This window comes from Dendronephthya gigantea, unplaced genomic scaffold (genome assembly GCF_004324835.1).
Source record: "Dendronephthya gigantea isolate DGI-Jeju-01 unplaced genomic scaffold, DenGig_1.0 000004F, whole genome shotgun sequence".
In the NCBI taxonomy this organism is placed as follows: Eukaryota; Metazoa; Cnidaria; class Anthozoa; order Malacalcyonacea; family Nephtheidae; genus Dendronephthya; species Dendronephthya gigantea.
The window spans coordinates 3,819,949-3,844,323 of record NW_021163014.1 but is presented as its reverse complement, the minus strand read 5'-3'; the positions used below and the strand labels follow the sequence as shown (position 1 = coordinate 3,844,323).

General features: G+C 35.0%; 1 protein-coding gene across 1 annotated transcript in view; it reads right to left on the bottom strand.

Annotated features, from left to right (window-relative positions):
• Window positions 1-1,616: 1,616 nt before the first annotated feature.
• LOC114515559 overlaps window positions 1,617-24,375 on the bottom strand; it is a 30,583-nt gene continuing 7,824 nt past the window's right edge. Inside the window, exons 9-35 of the mRNA XM_028534842.1 lie at window positions 23,743-24,075; window positions 22,984-23,223; window positions 22,439-22,549; window positions 22,215-22,331; window positions 21,175-21,513; window positions 20,720-20,959; window positions 20,416-20,526; window positions 20,184-20,300; window positions 18,986-19,324; window positions 16,639-16,878; window positions 16,521-16,544; window positions 16,296-16,318; window positions 16,034-16,177; window positions 14,987-15,188; window positions 14,338-14,483; window positions 13,925-14,126; window positions 12,869-12,985; window positions 11,315-11,431; window positions 10,661-10,777; window positions 7,932-8,048; window positions 5,790-5,921; window positions 5,352-5,467; window positions 5,073-5,143; window positions 3,931-4,118; window positions 2,903-3,037; window positions 2,070-2,192; window positions 1,617-1,885 (exon numbers count right to left, since the gene is read on the bottom strand). Of these exons, the coding sequence (XP_028390643.1) occupies window positions 1,617-1,885; window positions 2,070-2,192; window positions 2,903-3,037; window positions 3,931-4,118; window positions 5,073-5,143; window positions 5,352-5,467; window positions 5,790-5,921; window positions 7,932-8,048; window positions 10,661-10,777; window positions 11,315-11,431; window positions 12,869-12,985; window positions 13,925-14,126; window positions 14,338-14,483; window positions 14,987-15,188; window positions 16,034-16,177; window positions 16,296-16,318; window positions 16,521-16,544; window positions 16,639-16,878; window positions 18,986-19,324; window positions 20,184-20,300; window positions 20,416-20,526; window positions 20,720-20,959; window positions 21,175-21,513; window positions 22,215-22,331; window positions 22,439-22,549; window positions 22,984-23,223; window positions 23,743-24,075 (4,430 nt within the window). The remainder of the gene's footprint in view (window positions 1,886-2,069; window positions 2,193-2,902; window positions 3,038-3,930; window positions 4,119-5,072; window positions 5,144-5,351; window positions 5,468-5,789; window positions 5,922-7,931; window positions 8,049-10,660; window positions 10,778-11,314; window positions 11,432-12,868; window positions 12,986-13,924; window positions 14,127-14,337; window positions 14,484-14,986; window positions 15,189-16,033; window positions 16,178-16,295; window positions 16,319-16,520; window positions 16,545-16,638; window positions 16,879-18,985; window positions 19,325-20,183; window positions 20,301-20,415; window positions 20,527-20,719; window positions 20,960-21,174; window positions 21,514-22,214; window positions 22,332-22,438; window positions 22,550-22,983; window positions 23,224-23,742; window positions 24,076-24,375) is intronic.

The window sequence follows — 24,375 nt, the reverse complement described above, 5'->3', positions numbered from 1 at the left end:
CTGGTAAAACTGCTGATGCAATTGAAAATTGCTTGGGATATAAAGTTGTAACAAAACCTATGTCAGCAAATTTATGGAAAGTGGCACAAAGTATTTTTTGACAATTTTTTCACCAGTATAGATATTGGTCAAGATCTTTTTGCCAACAAGACACTTGTGGGACAATTCGAGCCGGTCGCCGTGGCCTCCCAAATGAGTTATTTGAAAAAACAAAGTTGAAGACATTATCAATGGGAGATACCATTGAAATGAGGAAAAGGCCACTCCTGGCAGTAACCTGGCTTGACAACAAATCTGTTCATGTTGTGTCAACTTTGCCTGAACCAGAAAATCCAATTGTGAAAGTGAACGAAGAAAAAAAGATGGTGTCCAGCAGCTTGTACCTTGTCCAGTGATGATTCAACAGTATAATGCATTTATGCGTGGTGCTAACAAAAATGACCAACTAACGTCATATTATCAAATAGTTGTCAATTCAAAGAAATGGTGGCCAAGAATTTTCTACGAGATGATCGACTGATGCATTATCAATGCTTATTTACTGGAATGTGAATCCCCAAACCATACAAAGCGTCCCCAAAAGTTGTTTCGTTCTGATTTAGTGAAGCAGCTGATTGGAAATTTTTCCAGCAGAAAGGTTGTTGGGAGAAGATCTTTGGAAATGCCTTCTAGATTTACTGAAAGACATTTTCCTAGTTGTCTGCCTAATAATAAGAGTGGTAACAGGATGCAGCGAAGATGTTCAATTTGCTCTAAGAAGTCAACCCATTGGTGTGCTGATTGTGAAGTTGGACTTTGCCCAGCACCATGTTTTAGACAGTGTCACACAAAACCCTAATGTCTAATCAGTGACAATGTTTGATGTATTTCAAACAATGTGTTGTACTGTTTTACCCAAATACTATACAATCTAGGAACAAAATGCATACCATATGAGCACGTTTCAGGGAAATATTTTATGAAATACTGTTAGTTACATAGGCATGTCATATATTTTTGGAGACCTAGACAAATTTCCTATAATATGGTGAAATAGAAAACATTTTGGAAGTTGAACCTCTTTCTATTTTTTGCTCTAGGCATTTGTAAACATGTGTTCGAGAGAATCAATTATGAGATTTTAAAACAATTTTTATGATAGATGACATGAAATATTAATATATGTATTAGCACATTTGCATTCATCTCTCTTTAAGCTTTCATTTGATATATAACATGTGTAGATTTTCAAAACATAGACATGACTATAATTTGAAAAATCTGCATGAGTTCGGTTCTCATCAAAATTGTTATAAATTAACTTGACCTTTATAGGGTTGATTGTGCAATACGTGTATTTGACTATATAATATCTAAGATTCTTGATCAGAATACATTTATTTTCCCTTGATTTATAAATCGTTTTCGTCAAAATTAATTACGAACATTTACTTTTAACGTTAACTATATATTTTAGCTAAAAAATCATAATTGTGCATGCTAACCTAATTTTGTAAGACATTGTCTCAAAGTTCAGTGAAAGTTCTTTTTTCTATTATAAGAAGCGTGCTTTTATCGGCTTGCGGCATTGAGCTATTTTAGACTTTAATAAGTGTTCTCGGGAACTGTTACTTTACTTAGTTAATACTGTTCGGAACTCTAGTGTCTGGCAGTTCCCTCCGACTCATAAAAGTTGTCTTTCCACCTTTCCCAGCATCTAATTCGTAAACTGAATTCTGATATGAATGTTGAACATCCGGATTAAATTCAACATTTCTTTTCAAAAATCGACGACGTTGGCATACCACAATACATGCAATTAAGAGCCCGATTACAATCCCAGCCACACTTATTATTACGAAGATATACCATTTAGTTCCGTGCTCAGTCGGCTCCTTCGATGTTTCTGAAACGTGAATATACTCATTAGAATGATTATTTGATTTTTGGCAGTAATTTTCTTTCGGGGAAAAGTTGCAATTATGCAAGGAACATTGGATAAGGGTAATTAATTAAGGTTGTTCTCTCAAAATAATTTGATTCGAAAATATCTTCGAACTAATAAAGTTAACAAAAATCCGTAAACGAACCTTTACAAATAATTCCATTACGAACGTATCCAGATTTACAGGAACACGTGAAAGATCCGATTGTATTTTTACATTCAGAATTAGCCGGACAGGAATTACTATCCTCGGAACACTCGTCGATATCTAAAATTGCGTTAAATGACTATATTATACCTCAAATTCAAATTGTCCAATCAAAAAAATATTGTATCACGTGACGAGGAGATTTTTCACAATATCGCACAAAAATCGCCTATTTCCGAGCTAGGGTGTACCAGGGGTGTGACATTAAATTTATCACGCTGTGATAGCAGATTTTTCTCACGCAATTTCTCCCGAGGACAACACGAACCCGCTGAAAATAATGGCAAAGCCCGCGGAAAATATCATTACTTCGCGAAATATTTCGCCGAATGCCCCTCACTCCAGGTCTATAAATGATGTTTGTTTTTACATGGCGTAAGCCATCGTTAAACACACCTCTCCGAGCTATAGGAAAACATTCAGTACTGTTACAAACCGCACCGTTACTATAGTAGATATGGTTCGTAGAAGGGTAGAATAGCACATAGGGGAATTTCTTCACATGCTATGTTATTGTCTTTCTAACCAAGTCTCGCATTTAGTGTAAACAAGGTATACAGCATTATAATTAAGCAAAGCTTGGTGGTAAGGACAGTATAGAGGGAATTAGGAATAAACTGCGTAAGTGCTATCAAGTAGGACTAATGATTTACAAATAAGCCTCCGCATCCTCAAATTTAGAACGATAGTGACAAAATATATTAATGGTCATTAAATCAATTCACAGAGAACGATTCACAAAAAATTTTCACTTGCAGAGTGTATCTTACCAGCACATACAGCGCTACTTTTCACAAATCCTACATCACAAACACAATCGTAACTTGTGTTTGTGTTGATACAAGTTGCATTGTTGCCACAGGGAGGAGCATGGATGCTATTTTTAGGATTACATTCGTCGTAATCTGAGAGAAAAAATACTGCATTATGACACACATTGATTTTTCCATTCTTTGAGTTTGACAATCATTGTAAGGAGAAAGCCTGTTTTATACGGCACATCGTTCACATGTGCTGAATGGATCATTATCTTTATGTTTCACCATCAAGTGCTTCTCCTAAATAAATGTTTCCGACCCCTGTGAATTCAGCCTATTCAATCTCTCTAAAGGGCGTTGTTCACTAGGCAGATTAGTACCGTTCAAAGGCATCTGACGGGGGCAGTGGCGGATTTAGGGGTTAATAACAAAGCTATTGATTAGAGATTTGAAAATAATATTTTTACATTAAAATCTACCAATGCGATTCCGATTTTAAGCCGTAGTAATTTATTCTGCACACCCCTAGATCCGCCACTGGACAGGGGCGAATTCTCATATTGGAGAGTTAAAACTTTCCAACCTCTGTGAATTCAGCCTATTCAATGTTTCTAAAGGCCATTGTTCACTAGGCAGATTAATACCGTTTAAAGGAATCTGACAAGGGCGATTTTTCTTATTAGAGAGTTCGATCGAAAAATTCTACTTCGTTGAAACCGGCCTAAGGAGTAGTGCTAGTTTTCATTCCACTGATCGAGGGAACTGGAGATGTGTGAATTTACCACGCCTACTTGTAGGATGAATTACGTATGACGGAATAATTTTATATGAACAATAAATTGAATATTATTCGCGGAGATATTGTTCCTTCGCTTCGCTGAGATATCCATGACGCAATGGAAGAAAATTTTGCTAGTGCAATAATGTTCCACGTGGTGGGCAAAACGGGGGAAATTAAAGATGCATTTCGGAATTCAATGATCCCGCCTGCATTGTTTCTTCTATTATTTTGACTTTATTGATTTGCTCTTCTTTCTTACCTTGAACTCTTAGATGTTTTGCGACTTCAGTGATATTCGTACTCTCGCTTATTTTGAGACCGTTGCCAAGGAATGTTCCATTTTGTGTGACTTGTAGCGATTGTGCCAACTCATCCTGAATATTTTTTACATCTATGCCCTTTGTATCGCTGAATGTTGCCACGTAATCGAGGCACACCGACCCAGGACTAGAATTTAGAATTTTCTTATTTAAAGCGTTTTTTAATTTCTCTCACTATTGAGCTATACATGTCGAACAAGAAATCTTTAAGGCTACTTAACGTTTAATGATAACACAAAAGGATTCGAATCGTTGAACATTATTATTTTGAAAATTTTATCATAATTATATACAGGGTGTATAAAAAACCCCGCAACTTTAATAATTTACAGACGCCTACGATCTTTTGTTATTGAATCACACATATATGAATATTATAAGTGGGTTGCAGTTTTTTATACAACCTATACGAACTTGTCTTTATTACTCCGGCCTGAGCGACGGAGTTGAAAATTCGCCTCAGTTTTGTTTCGTTTTTGTTTTTTTTGTTATTCACCCCGGCGTGAGCGACAGAGTTGAAAATTCGCGTAGGTTTTTTTTGCTTTTGTTTTTTCTCTTTTGTTTCTCGTCGTCGCAAGTGTGTTTTAGCGTGAAATATACTACTTTTATTAATATCGCTATTTATGAACACATTACGCATATTAATGGTTAATATGGCTCTTAGGTTATAATATGAACAAAAGCTTCAATATAAGCGCGAATTCCAAAGGCAAAGTGTAAAACAAAGTGAACGTCATATGGAAACTTATGCGGATCTTTTATATTTTTGAAAGTACAATGTGCGTCTGAATGTCGAAAAGTTTCGCAAAACATCTAAATAAATAATACTATGAACTGTATTGTTTATGTTCAAAAGCTATATATTGAAGGCTGGCAGTGGAGGTGCATATATACTCATATAACCGTGTTATGTCGGACCGATTTTTTTTGCGTTTGTTGCTATGGTTGTAAAAACAGGAATATATTATTAAACAACCCCCCCCCTCCCCAATTAACCTTTTATGCTTAGGTGGGTGTTGCAAGTGGAAACTGAACTGCAAGCGGGAACTGAAATAAAATGGATAGTGGTAATAGTACTTACAATAGTCGTAATATGACAATTGAACGAAAGGTGGAATGTAGCTTCGGTGTCTTGGTGTAAAGGCTTGTTAGCTAAATGAAAATGCATTAAGTATTAAAACCACCAAATTGGACACAGGAACGATGCAGAGGCAAGGGAGAAGCTCCCACGAAACCCTGCATTCTTTTGGTTCCCTTCTCAATTGGGAAATGCGAAGGAAGGTTATTGTATTACCCGATATTGAGGTAATTGTAGACTGTAGTATAAATAAATTATAATTATTGACTACATGATACACACCTCTTTAATTAACATTTCAGTAAATTGGAAGTACTCTGCGCTGTTTTTATTATTAAAGGCAGGGATGTATTGGCGATTTATTATTCGGAATTCGCCTTGGACGGATGCCTGAATATCTATGAAGAAGAGTAAAAGATTGCACGGGAAGCAAAGCAGCGATTAAATAATAAGCATAATCTATCTGTATTCAAAAAATTGCATGAACCTGAACATTAAGGCGCTCTATTTATGTGCTTTGCTAATTTACATCATAATCAGTCTATCGGGTTTGAATTTTGAAATGAATTTCTTCAGTGCTACACACCGCGAAAGTCTAGCGTAAGGTAAGTCTCTAATTTTGTCGTCATTGTTTACATGCGATAAATATTATACCCGCCTACATTTGAACATTGGTAAATATCTGAAGTCATCTAAGATTGTTGAATAATTGATACATACCAGTACACTTGTTATCAATATATTGTTGGCCTGGACTGATACACCCACAGCGGTATCCCCCGGGGTAGTTTGTACACAATTCACCTGCACCTGTACATTTCTTTGATCGTTCAGTACATTCATCTATATCGTCTATAAAGTAAGAATATATAGCTATATATAAATCTATATATATATATATATATATATATATATATATATATATATATATATATATATATATATATATATATATATATATATATATATATATATATATATATATATATATATACATATATATATATACCCATTTGGCAAAAACGTTGGCCGCAGATAGATAGATAGATAGATACTCGAAGTCTAATTAGAATTGCATATGATTACATTTGCATGGGATTTCTATAATATTACACAACATATGCAATTCTAATTAGATTTCGAGTATCTATCTATCTATCTATCTGCGGCCAACGTTTTTGCAAATGGGTGTATATATATATATATATATATATATATATATATATATATATATATATATATATATATATATATATATATATACACACAATAATAATTCGTTTCGTGTTTAAACCAGACAGACATCTTCTAAGCGGAATTTGTCGTTCGATGCAACCTGGGGCCAAAGGGGAAATTTGGTGAGGGAATTTTGTGAAAGAATGTCATTTAACAACGATCGACAAAATGGAGTAAGCTACATTGCAAGCATATTAAATTACGGGAACCACTGGGTAAGCAATACAAACGCGTTTTAAGAATTATATTTAAATTTATATATAAACATTTTGAAAATTATATTTTTCCTGAGTTTCTATTGTTTTTATTATACGGATGGAAGTATTTAATACTTAGAACTAAAACACTCGTAGAACTCATGCGTCACTATACACCTGGATTGCAGTGCGGATATTTTCCGTATGTCACGTTTGGGGGTGACAAAACGAGTCAAAAATTTTCCTCTACTTTTATTGTTGCTTTTGTTAAAATAAGAATGTTCCATGGTTCGTATATAAAACGAAATTAAAGATGGAAATAATAACAACATAATAAAAACACATTTTTAGATAAGTAAAATTTATTCTATTTTAATATTTAGGCTTATAATTAGCTAATATTCGCTTTTTTAATGGTCTTGCACGGCTTATCTGCTGGTCTTCTTTGTATGTATTTTTTTCACTCATAACTTAGTCCATATAATAAACAGAGCATGGTTCGCTCGAAGATATGTGTTTCATATAATTATGTTCTCGTGTCAAAAGCAGTATATCACTCGTTCGCTGCGCTCACTCGTGAGATATTGTTTTTTGCCATAAAATCCATATCTACTGCCCCCCGTGTGATATATGATAACTAGAAATACATTGCATGCAAAGTCCCCTCGCCTGAAGCAATAAACTTATATTTCCATCAATGAAATTCTATAATACTCGTTTCTGCTGAATGATCGAAGCCGTGTAAGTAAAATCCTATATCTTGGTACAATTATAAAATCGACTCTCGACTAAAATCGTAATTCATTATAAATTGTGCTACGAATAGTTTTAAATACTACAATTTTAGGGGAAATTTCAATTCCTTTTTAAACAGATTGACCTTTAAAAATAAATGCTTTCCCAATCAAAATCATTTTAACGAAATTGACGAATAAATTCAAAGAGGTGTCGTACGTTTGTTGATAAATATACAAGTTAACCTACGAAATACTTGCATGCTTTAAAATACAAAATACATTTTAATTTACATTTTAATCATTTTTACGAGTGAATTTTTCCGTATATTTTCAAAACCATCCAAATGAAAAATATTTTTTAAAAAGTTTTATAATTCAAAATATCAGTTATGCTTACGCAAACCAAAATTTTAATTTAGCCAATCGCACGCTTGCAAACGTTTGCTGGTTACCAGTTTTAACTCGTCTTAAACTCACGCATGCGCATAACTTACAAAAACGCCCAACGCCCATGACATAATAGCGGACAACTTTCACTTCGCATTTGCATTCCCGGGCGTAATCAAAATCTCCGGGCGGAATTAGTACCCTCACCCGGTGCTTCGCACCAGCTTGGGGATTATGTATTCTATACATTAGGTTTAATATCTTGATTTGGGCATGCGATATTTTTGTAGGATAAAGTTACTTACCACAGCGAGTTCCATCACCGTGATATCCATCAATACAATCACACGTGTACCTCCCGACTATATTTTGACAGACAGCGTTCGGGGAACAGTTATTAGGGCCATTACATTCATTGATATCTTAAAAGAGATACGAACCATATAGGTATACTAGCTGGAGTCCTAACTCAATCAGCTCTACTAATCTAATTTAACGTTTTTTGTTTGCCTTAGACTTTGCATTTACATCACAAGAGTTTTTTCGGCACAAATCTAGCTCGAGAAAAAGTCACATATTATGCTGACAAACTAAAAATTTGTGCAAGTAGGTTTGCATTTCTTGGTATTTTTATTTATGATCGCTTAGCAAACAAGGTGGAATTTCGTTTTTAAATTATTCGGCATAATTGTTTACATTTTCACGCCAATCAGAATACATAAATTTCTAATCCTTCACGTAAAAATTAATCAATGGTAAATCATGAACCTTTTTACCTCAAATTTACTAAAGATATAAACAGTGGCGTAACTAGAACGATAATCAGGGGGGTGAATATTCATATATCCAGTTCTGCCCTACGGATTTATTTTGTAATTGCAATAGCTTACAATAGAAATCCGTCGGGCAGAACTGAATATATGAATATTCACCCCCCCCCCCAATTATCGTTCTAGTTACGCCCCTGGATGTAAACAAACTAGGTGATCGGTTCAAAACGAAAATCTCTTTTGGTCGCTTAGCATAGATATCGTTCCGCATGTGTCCACTTCTCTACCATCGCAGTTAAGAGTTAACCGTGATATAATCGAAATAGACACAGGGCCGTCGCCTAGAAGCCTAATTGGGGGGTGCATATTTATATATTCGTCTTATGCCCGACTGCTTTATTTTGTTAGCTATTGTGCACCAACATGAATACAGAGTGTATAAAAAATTACACTTGGGAAATGTCTTCTAAACGCACCACACGCGTCGTTGGGGAAATCTTTTGGTATGTGTAGGTAAAACCCTTTAGACACCTCCTGTGAAGAAGTCTGTAAAAAACAGTGTTTTGCGAGTAAAAAACGTGCCTTTAGTAGTCGATTTAAAAACAGCCCACGCACAATAATAGGTGACTGAAAATGCAGTTTGGTTTGACAGGCCTAAAAATTTAATATGGAAGGTTTCTTATAAGTTATTAAAGTTTCCAGTAGCGTAGCCAGCCTGTCGATTTGTCCCGCCATGCTAATATTTTAGTGTTCACTGACTGTAAAAACAATAGATTTCTAAAGACATGAATAATTATAATAACTGGAAATTTACATAGCGGGACAAAATCGTAAGGCTGGGTACGCCACTGAAAGTTTCAGACAATTTGCTGCAGGGATAAGCTAGCGCGTGCGGTCGCATTTTTGCGTCTTAATTTTAAATCTGATTTTCTGGCGACTGAAACTCGATCATTAATTCCAGATGAAACTAATTTGCAAACATTAAAAAGTAATCAACGTTTCATTTGTTATTCCCAAAGGGCAACGGTTATAGACGTTAGTTCACGAACAAAGTTAATATTAGTCTAAGAATGTGGAAGACTCCTGTTTCGTTAGTTTTGTTCGAAACAGAGTTTAGTTCTGCTCTTCTTCGTTTGAGATTAACAGAAATTTAGTTCGTAAACTAACGTCTAAGTTTGTTGACGTTGTTGATTTTATCATGTATGCAAATCACTCACAACTGGGATTAACGAGCTGTGAGTCGCCAAGAATCATATTTTAAGGGTTAAAATGCAAAAGTAAGTAAAATGCAAAGTATTTTCAGTTACCAATTTTTGTTCGCAAACCGTTTCTAAATTGACCGCCAAAAAATATTTACATTCAAAAATACAGTTTCTTACAAACCTTTTGTACCGGAGGTGTTTGAGGGGCTCAAAATACCTACACATACCAAACGATTTCCCTAACGATGTGTGCGTGTACGTCTAGAAGTCATTTCCGAAATATATAAACTTTTTTCTGATACACCCTGCATGTATATTATACACTTAATGTATGCTCCCGAGGAGCATTTTGTTTTCAAAAAACAAAACTCACTATTTCCCGAGGTGTAGCGAACATTAAGTGTTTTGTTATATAGGAACAAAAACATACATGTTACACGACAATTTCATTTCAAAAAACTTTGTTATGACAAATATGCGGGCAACAATTTTTCACTTGTTTCCCTGACGGGAAACATTGCATTTATTTAAAGTCATGTGACTATATACGAACATGAACCAATCACATTTAAAATACACAGCACCTATATAATAAGAATAATTATGCACCCCTCAATTATTTAACAATTAGTCGCCGAAGGCGAGGTGATTACAACCCTATATTCACTGAGCCGAAGGCGAAGTGAATATAGGCTTGTAATCACCGAGCCTGAGGCGACTAATTGTTTTAGTATAATTTCAGTATTGAAAAAGTTTTATTTTTAAATACAACTGATTTATGTTCTCAATTTCTGCTTCCGAAATTTTTCCAAAACGATTTTGAGTATTTTCAGCCATGTTTTTTTGGGGAAAAGCAATAGTTACTGCTCAGACTACTCTGAGCAGTAACTATTGCCTCATAGTTACTGCTGAAGGAGCCAATCAGAATGCTCAAAGGTCATTTTTCAATACTGAAATTATACTAAAAGCTTATAGAGAAGGCTGTATTACATTATAACTATAGAGTGACTTTTTATGGTTATATGCGCGATGATAATCGTAGTTTATGTTCATAATGTGTACCTGTACACCTCTTTCCGTCGCCTTCAAAGCCGACATTGCAAGTGCAGTTATATGAACCAGCGATGTTGCCACAACTTGCATTTACATTGCAGGGATTTAATTGACATTCATTAATATCTAGAGAGATATAAAATTCATTTTCCTTTTTGCTAAGACGTTGATATTCCCTAAAAAAATTCTCATGTATTCCTATTCTGCCAGAGGAAAGAAATTTCGGCTATTTGTCATTATCGAGTAAAACTTTTAACTCGGGGAAAAATTAAACTTAAAGTATGACGAGGAAATAATTGAATTGTCAAACTCGTCCTATGCTCATGCAACTGATTTCTTTTACTAGCTATTGTTCACTACGGTTGTACGGACATGAATATATGAATAAGCACCCTCCAATTATGGTTACGGCGACAGCCCGGCTTAGACATGCATTATGGAGTGACTTTTTCTGGTTATGTACTATGATAATCGTAGTTTTTGTTCATAATATGCAGTGGCATAACCAGCCCGACAATTTAGTCATGCTATACTAATAATTTTGGTGTTCATTGACTGTGAAAGCAATGAATTTCTAAAGAAATGAATACATAATGATAATAACATAAAACTTGCATAGCATGACTAAATCGTCAGGCTGGCTTCGCCACTGATAATGTGTACCTGTACACCTCCTTCCGTCGCCTTCAAAACCGACACGGCAAGTACACTTATACGAACCAGCAATGTTGCCACAAGTTGCATTCACATTGCAGGGATTTGATTGACATTCATTGATATCTAGGGAGATGTATAAAATTCATTTTGCTAAGGCTTTGATATTTCCTAAAAAAATTCTCATGCATTTTCTCATCTACGACAAGAGAAAATTTCTGCTATTTGTGATTATCGATTTAACTTTTATCTCCGATAAAACTTATATCTATCACGAGGAAATTATTGAAGTGTTAAAATTAAACAGAAGAGTGATTAATCTAAAATGGATTAATATTCCTATAGTATGAAGAATCGACAAAATCCTTGCTGGAATAAATTCAGTTTCATATATTTATGGGAAGGAGTTATCACGGGTAGATTTTATTCCAAATTGCATCTAGGGAACGTAGAATCAGTATGTTTCACTGGTAGCTACTATTAAATCGGGGATTCTTTTCTACAGCACAAAAGAATAAAAAGTGTTCAACTTAAGGGAACTTTGTGGAATGTTAGGCAGAGATGAACACCGTTCTTTCAATTTCAAATTGCGAATCATGCCGTTTAATTTGCGCTAGCCTTTTTTCTTTCCTTTTGCATGACCGTACATTTACAGTTCATTCCATTTCTTCTAAATCCACTTATTATCACTACTATTCCATTATTATATATTACTACTAGTTCGACAATAACAATATAATATGAGCCAAAAGTGTTTATGCAGTGCACCCTCGGTACATTCATTACAATGTGAAAAAGGAATGAGAATCCAGTTCGTCGTATATGTATCAATAAGGAGATTTAGCACGAGGACGTGAACGTCAAAGCAAAGACGACGTGAAAATCGCAAATAAATGGCGCGGCGTGTCCATTTATAGACTCGTCACGCCATTTATTCACCATTTTCACGTCCTCTTTTGACGTCCACGCCCTAGTGCTAAATCGGAACAAATTGTCAGGCTGGTTACACTACTGCATGATTACATCATTCGTATCATATTCTCCTCTTCTGTTTTGTCAGAGAAGGTTAATAATTATTAATAATCTTATACGTATTTACATTTCAATATTAAGAATTTCAATTCTTAATTCATGCGGTTTACTATACAACGAATCCTACGCTTCTATTTTGACACCGATTAATTTTTTTAATCATGCATATAATAATGTTACTCAGGAAGGTCTGAAGCGTGAGAAACGCATTTATTTAGGACCAAAGAATCACGGCTTGTCCGTCGAGAAAAAAAACGAACCATGCATGCAGCGACATGCACCGAAACCTCAAATTCGTATTAGGAAAAAGCTTTCGGTTTCCTCCGACTCTTCAGAAACTTGTTCAATGTACACTATGCACTAGGGTTGTGGATAGTGACATAATCTTTCAAAACGTGAAATCTTTTACGATCTCGCAGTGGTTTTGGACACATGCAGGGCATCAAAAAATTAATGATAGAATCGGTCCACATGCAGACAAAACGTATTGTAATGGAACTTGATATAGAAATAGCCAGGTGACTGTAATACCTGTACAGTTTGTTCCGTTTCCTTTATATCCAGGTTTACAAACACAAATGTACGAACCATTAATTTGTGCGCAGTTTCCATAGGGACCACATGAAGCTCCAGAACATTTATTGGTATCTTTAAAGGCAATAAAACAATGTATAGCTACATTAGTTGTTTAAAATTATTAATACTTATAATTATTAATATTGTGCTATTTTCCGGATTCGTTTCCTTCTACTTTCTCTGCCGAAATGATGAACGTCCCATTCAAATACCAAAAGTTCAAAATACTAGTACAGCTTTCGCGTAAGCGGTCGAATAACCAGTTCTGAGGTCCAAATAGATTTTCCAGCTATAAAGGCTATCCAATTACACAATTAATAGTGATTGATTATTACAGACAATGTTGGAGAAATTTTTCAACTATAGGAAAAGAATAAATTTTCAATGATCAATGTTAAATCTGCCCAAGACAAGAGAAAATTTTAAATAATAAAAGATATAACACGTTATACACATGAAAATCCTACAGTATACACATTTACCACGTTTGCTATTGTCAGCTACCTCTGTAGCTCCGTGGCAAGAGCATTGCACCGGCATCGCAAAACCGAAGTTCGATTCCTGCCAGAGGACTTATAGCTTTCCACTCGAACTTAAGCCCGTTTAAACCCTAGAATTTTCGTGCATCGAGTGAAGCGCCCAAAATCCCAATTTTTTTTATAACACAACTTATGACATTTATAGAACGCGCGTGCTAGTTGATCGAGAAGCGTAACTCGAATACTCGACATGCTACAACTGTATGGAAACACGAGACTTTTCCCGCCGAACTTAACAAGCGTTGCGATGTAATGAGAATTTGTTATTGAATAGAATTATAATCTTTGAACAATATCTTTTTATTGAGTTACATTATAATAGAAATAGAAAACATGGATACAGGATAATCTCGTACAAACGAAAGTGGTAAATTTTTATCTGGTAAATTTACAGGTAATAGTAAGAATGCGTGACATGAAGATAAAGTAACTGTGAAACAACCAAAGGAATAAAAATTTTACTATTTCATACCATTTGTGTCCCTGTAGTTGAGAACAAACCCTTGTTTCTGAACACTATGGTCGGTATAAAATACGATGAAGAACTTTGAACCAGATGATACCAGAGTTTTTGGCATGTTTTTCCCGCAGAACCTCCCCAGTTTTTTCGCATACACAGAATTGCCATCATAAACGTCCAAATAATCATGTTGACATCTTGAACTGCCTTCCATCTATAAATAAAGAAATTTCATGAAGATTTTGTAGTCCCACCATTTAAAACCTCTTAATTGAAACAATATTTTTTACGTACAAAGTTTGCTTGATTATAATCTTTGACGAAGTTTACCGCGCGCACACTCACAGTGCAAAAATAATATACCCATACAATCGAAGTTGAAAATATATATATTTCGAAGGCAGCTATAAATGTGCATGACATACCGAGAAGAATGAAAATTGCAGTAAAACATTTTTTGCATTGGCACTAGAAATAACCCAAGAACAGTTCGTGTTTTTTGAATAAACGTACGGATAACGAGGACTTGTGAGTCTGCCAGGAGTATTCAGATAAGTGTTTCCACATGAATCTAAATTAGAGAAAATGTTCAGTAGAACGGGTAAAATTTTACACGCTAGTTTTTTTAATACTAATAGTCGATTAAATTTGTGTTATTTTCAGCATTCATTTTTTGTGGTTTAAGTAACCAATTTTTTTTGAAAATCCGCCATCACACATTCTTCACTATTAACTAAATATCAGATGATAACAGACAATGTTCAAGAAATTTTTCAACTATAGGATAAAAAAAATGCATATGTAAGCCTGCCCAAGGCAAGAGGAAATCATAAATAATATAAGAAAATATAACACGTTATAGCTTGGATGCTATAATACTAAAAATTCATTGCGAGAATTTCCGTTCTCCCGTATAGGAAGCGCTCGTAGAAACGAATATGGTGAATTTTTATCCGGGAAATTTGTTGGTAATGTAAGAATGCATGACATAAAGATAAAGTTGAATCAAAATATAAGAATATAATTGTAAAAAACTTCAGTTGTACAAACGAATAAAAGTAAACCATTTCGTACCATTTCTGCTTGTGTAGTCGAGAACAAACCCTTGTTCCTGAACACTACTGTCCGTATGAAATACGAAGAAGAGCTTTGAACCACTTGAAAACAATTGCCTTGGCAATTGCTCCCCACAAAACCTCCCCAGTTTTTCTGCGTTCATAGAATTACCATCATAAACGTCCAAATAATCATGTCGACAACTCGAATCGATTTCCAGCTATAAATTTTTTGACGAATTTGTTAATCCACCATTCAAAATTTTTGTAGCTCAATCAATAAATGTGCCTGTTAGATATGAACTGACATAAATTTGACAGACTATTATTTGACAAAGCAGGAAATGATTGTAGTTATAGTTTTTGCATGAATACAAAAGACATGTTTGGCGTGGGTTGTTGAATACATACATATATTAGAAATATATAAGAACATATGCATAATGTGATACGGCTAGGTATATCACAGAAAATTAAGCAACAGCTAGGACAAAAGAAGCCGAGGGTGGGGGCTGATAATCATATATTCCTGTGAACAGAGTAGGAATACACTGAGTTATAAAGGAAACGTGAATGTATGAATCTTGGCGCCGCCATGCAGTTAAGGATCCTCCACGGCCACTTACATTTTAAAATGGACGAGGCTGAAATTATTCACTGATTTGTTTTTTCAATCATTTCGTTGTGGTCAGGAAAAGGTGAAAATTTGTTTCAATCTCGTAAACTAGCATGCGTTATTTGTAATTGGGAAAACAGTAGATTTAAAAACAAGGTTGGTTGAAATTTTGTTTTATGTGGGAATAGTTAGGAATAATAGGCGAAGATTAGAAAAGTTTATTACGTTATTTTTAGAATTTAGAGTGATCATTGTTATTTATTAATATTTTCTATGGACAAAAAATGCTAGGTTATTATCTTTGACGACACTTATCGCGCACTCGCAATAAAAAAACTGATGAAATGGAAAACCCATAGCAAAGCTAGGTTTTAAGGCTAGAGCAAAAATAATATACTTATTATGGCAATTGAAAAAGATATATTACGAAGGTTGCTAAATGTTACGTACCGAGAAGAATAAAAATTGAACTAAAATAATTTTTCCATTGGTAGTAGAAATAATCCAAGTACAATCCGTGTCTCTGGCGTAATAGTAAGGATAAAATGGACTTGTTAGTCTGCCAGGAGTATACAGTGAAGTATTTCCACATGAACTCGTATAAGAAAAAAAGGAAAGTAAAACGGGTAAAACTCTAGTTGCGGCGAATATTAAGTTACTTAAAATATTTTTCGCATATCTAAGTTATTCACTAAATGAGTTATCATATGGTACCTCGACTTCGTGTGATGGGACCTGGCGTGGTGGAGACCGTAAAAAGAAGAAAAAATAAATTTATACGGATTCATTCTTCTTTCTAATATATTAGATATTTAATCTATTTCCTTTAGTTAAATACTTTTACCGAAATACCCATAACTGAAATATTTTTTACCCATTTTCTATATATAGTTTTTTAAAATTACTTGACTATAATAAAATTGTTCTAAAAAGTTACCTCGCGTTATGTTTGTGGTGTTGCCTGTAACAGAAAGGGGTCCGTTTAATTTCAACATGGGAGATATAATACCATTTTACCAATTCTATTCAATGAATAACAGATATTAATAACATACCATTGCAAGCATCAAATGACATATTGTGAGCCAAATCAGCAAACTCATTGAAATTGTGGATTAGGAACACATGGTCTTTTGCAGGAGAAGAAGCCATTGTCTCGAGCTCTAAGACATCGATTCCTGAACCAACTCCAATTGAGAATATTACGACACCCATGTTTTTGAGTTGTTGAGAAGGATAATAAACATTTCCACTGCTTTTTCCGTCAGTAAAAACTATTAAAATTCTCGTTATTCCTAAATATTATTAGCAAGCATAAGAAGAAAAATACGGAAGATTTGCAACAACTACATTTACTGATCTGCCTTCGTTAAATATGTTATATGACAACGCTGTTTTTCTGTGTTTTGTTGGCACGTTAATATATTTTATCCCTTTGTTCCCCTTGCAAAACTCGTAGATTTGATATATATGTTTGACACAGGATTTGATGGCAGGTGACAAATAGTAGAATTATGCCCCAGGATACAATTTAATAATATGAACTTTTGTACTAAATCCTGGCCATTTGCAATTTGCTATAAACTATAAGTAAAAACAAATAATTGAAACGTTTTTTCGTTGTAAATACTTAATTTGTAACGAGCTTTCGGCTTCCAGACTGCAGCCTACAGGCTACAACGGGTATTGTTAAAATACGGCAACTGCAAAAATACCTACGGTTTACAATTACAAAAACACGCCTAGGGTTGATAATTACAATATGACAGAAACAAATAACAAAATATCAAATGCGCCTACATATATAACTCTAAAAACTGTGTAAAATGGTTTATTTCTTCAATAAAAACCCGCATTAATATTGATCGGGTAAATTCTTAGCACTATTGTCAGTATTAGTTGTGAGTGCGGTATGCTACGAATCAAGTGTCGCTCTATGTCGGCAGTTAGCTTTGTCAATAACTTGGCTGTTATTAAAATTAATTTTATGGTCGTAACACCAAGCATGCAGAGCAATCTTTGAGCCTATTTTAAGTTTCACGACATTTCTCGAATAGATCGTGTGTTCTCTCTTTCTTTTCATGATAGCCCGCCCTGTCTCGCCGATGTAACTCCACGAACAGTCAGCGCAATTTATGCAATAAATTAAATTTGTCTGCTTTTCAGGCGATGTTCTGTCTTTCCATGATTTGTTCAATCGTGCGTAAAGGTTTTGTTGCGACTCGGATCCCATATGGTTTAAGAAATTAACGTTTGTGAGGTTCTGTTAGTACGTATGGTAGAGTAGCGTAGTCAACATTTCTGTATGGTACCACTCTTCCAAAGAACTCAGGAACAAGCTTCTCTGGTCGGAATAGAATTTGACAGAGGTATATAAGAAACGGGCGCAATAATAAGGTACAAGACCCTGTCACAAGTAGAGTTTGTTCGTAAGTTCTTTGGAAACGTTGAACCATGCAGAAATGTTGACTACGCTACTCTACTATACGTGAAAGGACTAAGAGAACCTCTCAAACGTCTCCTTAAACAATACGGAATCGGAGTCCCGAATAAACCTTTACACACGCTTGAACAAATCATCGAAAGACAGACCATAACCTGAAAAACAGACAAATATATCAGTTTATTTAAACCACATAAATTGCGCGGACTGTTTGTGGAGTTACATCGGCGAGACAGGGCGGGATTTCATCACTAGAAAGCCAAAACACACCAGGAATGTCGTGACACATAAAACAGGCTCAAATATTGCTAATCATACTACCGAAATAGAGCGACACTTGAGTCGTGGCATATACCGCACTCACAACTAATGCTGAGAAAAATGACATGCATTTCCCTTACAATATCTATGCCGGTTTTTATTGAAGAAATAGAACATTTTACATAGTTCCTAGAATTATATGTAGGCGAATTTGATATTTGTTATTTGTATGTTGTGCCTAATATTGTAATTATCAACCCTAGGCGTGATTTGGTATTGTAAACCGTTGGTATTTGTTGTCAGTCGTTGTATTTTTAGCTACCTGTTGAAGGCTGCAGTCTGGCAGATGAAAGATTGTTAAAGATGAAATATTTACAACCAGAGAACGTTTCAATTTTCCGCTACGTTCAATCCTGGTCGCGATTCCAATATCTTTAAATAGAAGTAAATAGCCAACATCCTTTTGAACGTCTCGTTTCTCGAAATATTATGATTTAAAGTAGTAATAGTTTACGATTCAAAACTAAACATATTTACTAGCTAGACCAAAGAAAAAAATAATTTGAAATTTGTATCGGAATTATTTTTTTTTAAAACCTATATATTTGTAAGACAAGCTTAAATATAATAGTAGCACGCGCTTTTCAAAAGAAAATGAGAAAATGGATTGATAATTCGAAAATCAAATGATCAAATACCTGAAATCCTAGCACCATTCTGTGTATCAAACATATCTATATATGCTTCTGATAAAGCCCTCGCGGTGTTCGTTCCCCCTCCGTTGTATGGAATGTTATCTATTGCCGAATAAAGATTCCGTCGTGTCCTGAATTTTCGAGAAAATCCAAAATGTAATGTTGGCGTTGTCGCGTACGTTATCACCGACACTCTTGTTTCGTTTGGAGAAATTTTGAAATAATCCGTAAAATGTTTTATAAAAGATTTGGTTTTTTCAAAATTATAACGTCCAATGCTGCCAGAACTGTCCATTACAAACCCAAGGTCGATCTGTTTGGTGCAGATTGTAACGTCTCTACCTGTAAAACGTATAGATAACGGCATTAAGACAACACACTAATAGTACAGTTACATGTAGTGGCCTTTGAAACGCTAAAAGATACAGATTCGTCTCTAGATGGTTATTATGGGAATTATGAATAGATTAATGTTTATTTAGTATAATTAAACAGGTGATAAATAAAAATTTTGGCCGCTGATCGGTCGAGCGACCTCGGGTTATTGCGTGATTATCACTCAAGTGTCCCAAGCGGATTTTTCAAAATGGCGGCAAGATGTTTATAGAAAGAAAACGAAAATGCTTTTAAAAAAACAGTAAAGTAATTATTTCTAATAAAAAATATTTAATCAAAAAATTTGTAATTATGTTTGTGAAACGCATTGAACTTTCTGCAACAGATTCGTAAATCCTGATTCTGATGATTTTCTGACCGTCGGAGAAAGTTTTTTTTGTAGTCACGGAAAAATAAGTACCGTACTGTCCAGAAATAACCAAACACTGCGGTTGCGGTTCGGATGCAGTTCGGTCACGGTCGACCGATAGAAACCGCAGTCGACCCCAAGAGAAAAAATACGATATCGCGGTTGCTGTTCGCTTCCACACGAAATGTTGGGAACAACTCAGAACGACAACACAATAATCATATCGAAAACATCTTAAGAAATGTTTGTCAGACCGAGTTAGGCAGAGGTTAAATCTCCGTCTCATCGCGGTTCGACCTCGGTCTGGCCTCGGTTTAACCGCGATCAGACCGAGGTTTGACGTAGGTTTACAGCGGTTTTGTTAGGTTATTTTTGAACAGCTAGTACTTTAATTGCTGTACTTTAGTCAGATATATCACTTAATTTTTTTCTAATTATATTAAATCTCTACTGTACATGTTATTCCATCTCCAACATAGCCGACATTGCAAGCACATCTGAATGAGCCAATGGTATTGTTGCAAGACGCGTTACTATTGCAGTTGTTAGTTCCAATTTCACATTCATTCACATCTGCATGAAATACAACATTGGCTATAAGCTATTGATCATCAATTTCGATATATAGTATAATGCATATATAGTATAATGCAATGTTAATGTCAATTCTGAGTTTCTGAAAACATACCATTACATGATAATCCATCTCCAGTGTAACCGATTTTACAAAAGCAGCGAAAAGAGCCATTGGATTTGAGACACGATGCATGAATATCGCAGCTGTGACATTCATAATTATCTAGAAGGTAATGTTTAGAATGTACTAATTGTCGTAGCAATGTAAATGATAATTTATGATTTTTCCTTTAAAAAGCTGGATTATAGCAACAGCATAATTATAGCAACAATATTTCTCTCGGAAAGATAGCATCCATCCAACCCATAATAAGCCATATATAAAACTTTAAACACATTTTAAAACATTTATTTACCGTTGCAAGCAGAATATGAGATATTCTTTTCCAAGGTTGATAGTCCATAAAAATTTCGCAAAAGGTACACATGATTATTCGCAGGAGGAGAAGCCATTGTTTTCAACTCTGAAAAATGGATTCCAGACCCAATTCCGATAGAATATATTACAACACCGATATTCTTGAGTTGCTGGGAGGGTTGGTATACATTTCCAGTGCTATGGCCATCGGTAAAAACGATCAAAACTTTCTTTACACCTAAAGATATTTCGCTTGTATTACACTACTATTTTACAAGTTATTGGAGAGATTTTGAAAGGGAGAGAGAGCAAAAGAAAAGACTAAAAATTTAATAAATATTGTATCTAGAAAGTTTAAAAATGTTAAAATTAGTGGTGTACAAAAGTTCAATTCGCTCCGGTTATTTGATTTCTATAAACATGCAATTTGCAGCATTCTGATACCAAACAAACCTGTGAGTCGGGAACCGTTTTTGGCATTAAACATATCTGTATACGCTCTTAACAACGCAAGATGGGTGTTCGTTCCTCCTCCATGGTATGGAATGTTATCTATTGCTGAATAAAGATCTTGTCGGGTTCCAAATACTCGAGAAAAGGGAAAATGCAGTGTGGTCCATGTCGCATAAGATATCACTGACACTCTTGTGCTGTTTTGAGAAATCGTGAAAAAGTTTGCGAGATCTTTTACAAAAGATTTCATTTTACCAAAACTGTAACGGTTAATACTGCCAGAACTGTCCAATATAAATCCAAGATCGATCTTTTTTGTGCACATCGTTATTTTTTCACCTTAAAATTAAATGAAAATTTTATTGGCACGACAAGTCTAAAATTAGCCTTTTCCCAATCGAGCAGGGTACTGGGTCTAGTCAAAAACCACAAAGTATTTATGAACTGTTTGGAGGGACAAATGATTGCAAATGATTATTTCCTGTCTCTCCAAACCATCCATAGAGGCTTTAGATCATGGACTAGATCAAGTATCCTGTTGCATTAGGAAGTGGCTAATTGGTTTCCGTACAAAATTTTAATGTGCTCAGTCTATATGTCAATACAAAGGCCGGGCATGGATGAAATTCGCATTGGTACGCCTTTTAACCGTGCTATGCCGAGAGGTTGAGGGTATAGCATCTGGCAATATCCTATATTAACTGGCTGCTTTTAATCTTGGAACTAGCCTATCAATGACGAGTACAATTTTTATGTTTATAAGCTTTTCTAATCTGTGGACGATCATTGCATTTGCGTATGCACTACGGCTTTTCTCAGCGACATTGTTGGGTAAACATACATATAGAATTTTTTTCAAAAAGATTTGTGAAAATATGTTTATCGAACATTTTGTCTTATACGTATTTTTAGGCAGACAGATGCTACAAGAAAAGCGGAGGAAATTTTGCTCTCAGGAAGATTTGCACTTGCTAATCGAATTTTTTGATAATATTGATGAATATCATATTGATTTTAAATGTATTAAAAATGTACTCTACATGTTATTCCATCTCCGAAATAGCCCGTGTTGCAAAGACAGTTAAAAGAGCCATCGGTATTCTTGCAAGACGCGTTACTATTGCAGTTGTTTCTTCCAATTTCACATTCATTCACATCTGAAATGGAACATTTACGACGAAAACCATCATCAGCTTTTCCAAAAATTTAAAAGTAACCGTGGTTTATCGTGCAATATTTATGTCATAAATTCTTAAAGAGTTACCGTTGCATGTCATTCCATCCCCAGTATACCCGATATTGCAAAAGCAGTGAAATGAGCCATTCGTTTTTATACAAGATGAGTGAATATCACAGTGGTAGCATTCATGTAAATCTGTAAAAAAGTATTTTTCGGTATCCAGTTAATCGTTTTGAGGTAAATAAGGCTGCAATTGATTGATTAAGAATTAATGTTCATGGTCAGAAATCAGAAAGAATTTATGAACCTAGATTTTGGGAAAAATGGAAGCCTTTAGTTACACCAAATCGACGACGCGGCCATGAAGTACGTAAAACAGCCTTCATTTCCACAGTTTCACAGCAGGAATGAAAATTATGGACTCCTTTTGGCAAACAAGGTCAGAACTGTATGTGAAACTAATTAAAACTGGGTTTCTAACAATCCGGGTTTTCATGTAACGTCCGCGTTGTAGATTTGGAGCATCCTAAGATCCCTGACATAAATCTGAGGGAGCGCATCACCGTATACAGAGGTACGACATATTTTTCGTATCAGTTTTAAATTTGAACAAAAGTCGGAACATATACCATTGCATGTGGAATATGAGATATTCCGTTCCAAAGTTGATAGTTTATGAAAATGGCTCAAAAGGAACACATGATCACTTGCAGGAAGGGAAGCCATTGTTTTCAACTCTGAAGAATCGACTCCTGACCCAATACCAATAGAAAATATTACAACGCCGACATCTTTTAATTGCTGGGATAATTGGTATACATGTCCACTGCTTTTGCCGTCCGTAAAAACAATTAACACTTTCTTTACACCTGTAAAGATATTTAACTATTTGGTTAGGCGCAATTGTTTTTCAAAGATTTATTACAGAGAAAAACAAAAGCACAGGCAAACCAGAGCCTACAAATTATAATATTATCTTGATTTTTATTATTTCAATTTCAATGCTGCTGCAAAAAATCAAGACAAATCTATGCAGTTCAAAATATATGAAAATCAGAGTGGAAGCTGGTAGTTCGCTAACATGTTCAAGGTTACATCTGCAATACCACAAAACAAATGAATATATAAATTTGACACATAAAATCTGATAGCAATATTATATAGGCGTACAGGCCTATAAAAAGGTTTGGGGGTGGGGAAGGCGAATGATTTCAGCAAACTTATTCGAGTGACGAGAACAAATTAACCAATTTATCAATAATTTCAGTCGACCGACGTTTGGTTCAATGCGATAAAAATCATTATAACACCTCTAGAAAAACAAGCTCGAGTTCTTGCTTCCCCCCTGCCTCAGTTACCCAAGACCATAGCAATATTAATAAACAAACCTGAAAAACGGGAACCATTTTTGGCATTAAACATATCAGTATACGCTCTCGTAAGTGCCAGATGGGTGTTCGTCACCCCTCCACTGTATGGAATGTTATCTACTGCTGCATAAATATCTTGTCGGGTTCGGAATACTCGAGAAAATTTAAAATGTAGTTTTGTGCTTGTCGCATATGACATCACTGACACTCTTGTGTACTTTTGAGATATTTCGAAATTGTCCGTTACATCTTTCACAAAAGATTTGGTTAGAGCAAAATTATATCCCCCAATACTGCCAGAACTGTCCAAAATGAACCCGAGGTCAATCCTTTCTGTGCATACTTCTTCACCTATAATGAGTTAAGAATATGGTTGGTAAGGGAAACTTTTAAGTTTTCCGAGCTTTGTAAAAAAATTTTTAGCTCATTTTATCTTATTATTTGATGCCTACCTCATACCCAGGCCCTTTTCCGGGCAAATATATCGGGCAGTAATTGGCAGAAATTTAGAAACGAAAGCAATAGACGTTGTAACCCGAATTTTTTGAAATCGCACGAAACGCTCCGTAGCGCCTGCGGAGGAGGCAAACTCCATGCAAGAACATACCAAGTTGTGATTTTTTTTGCAAAACAAAATGTCTTGAATGTTCA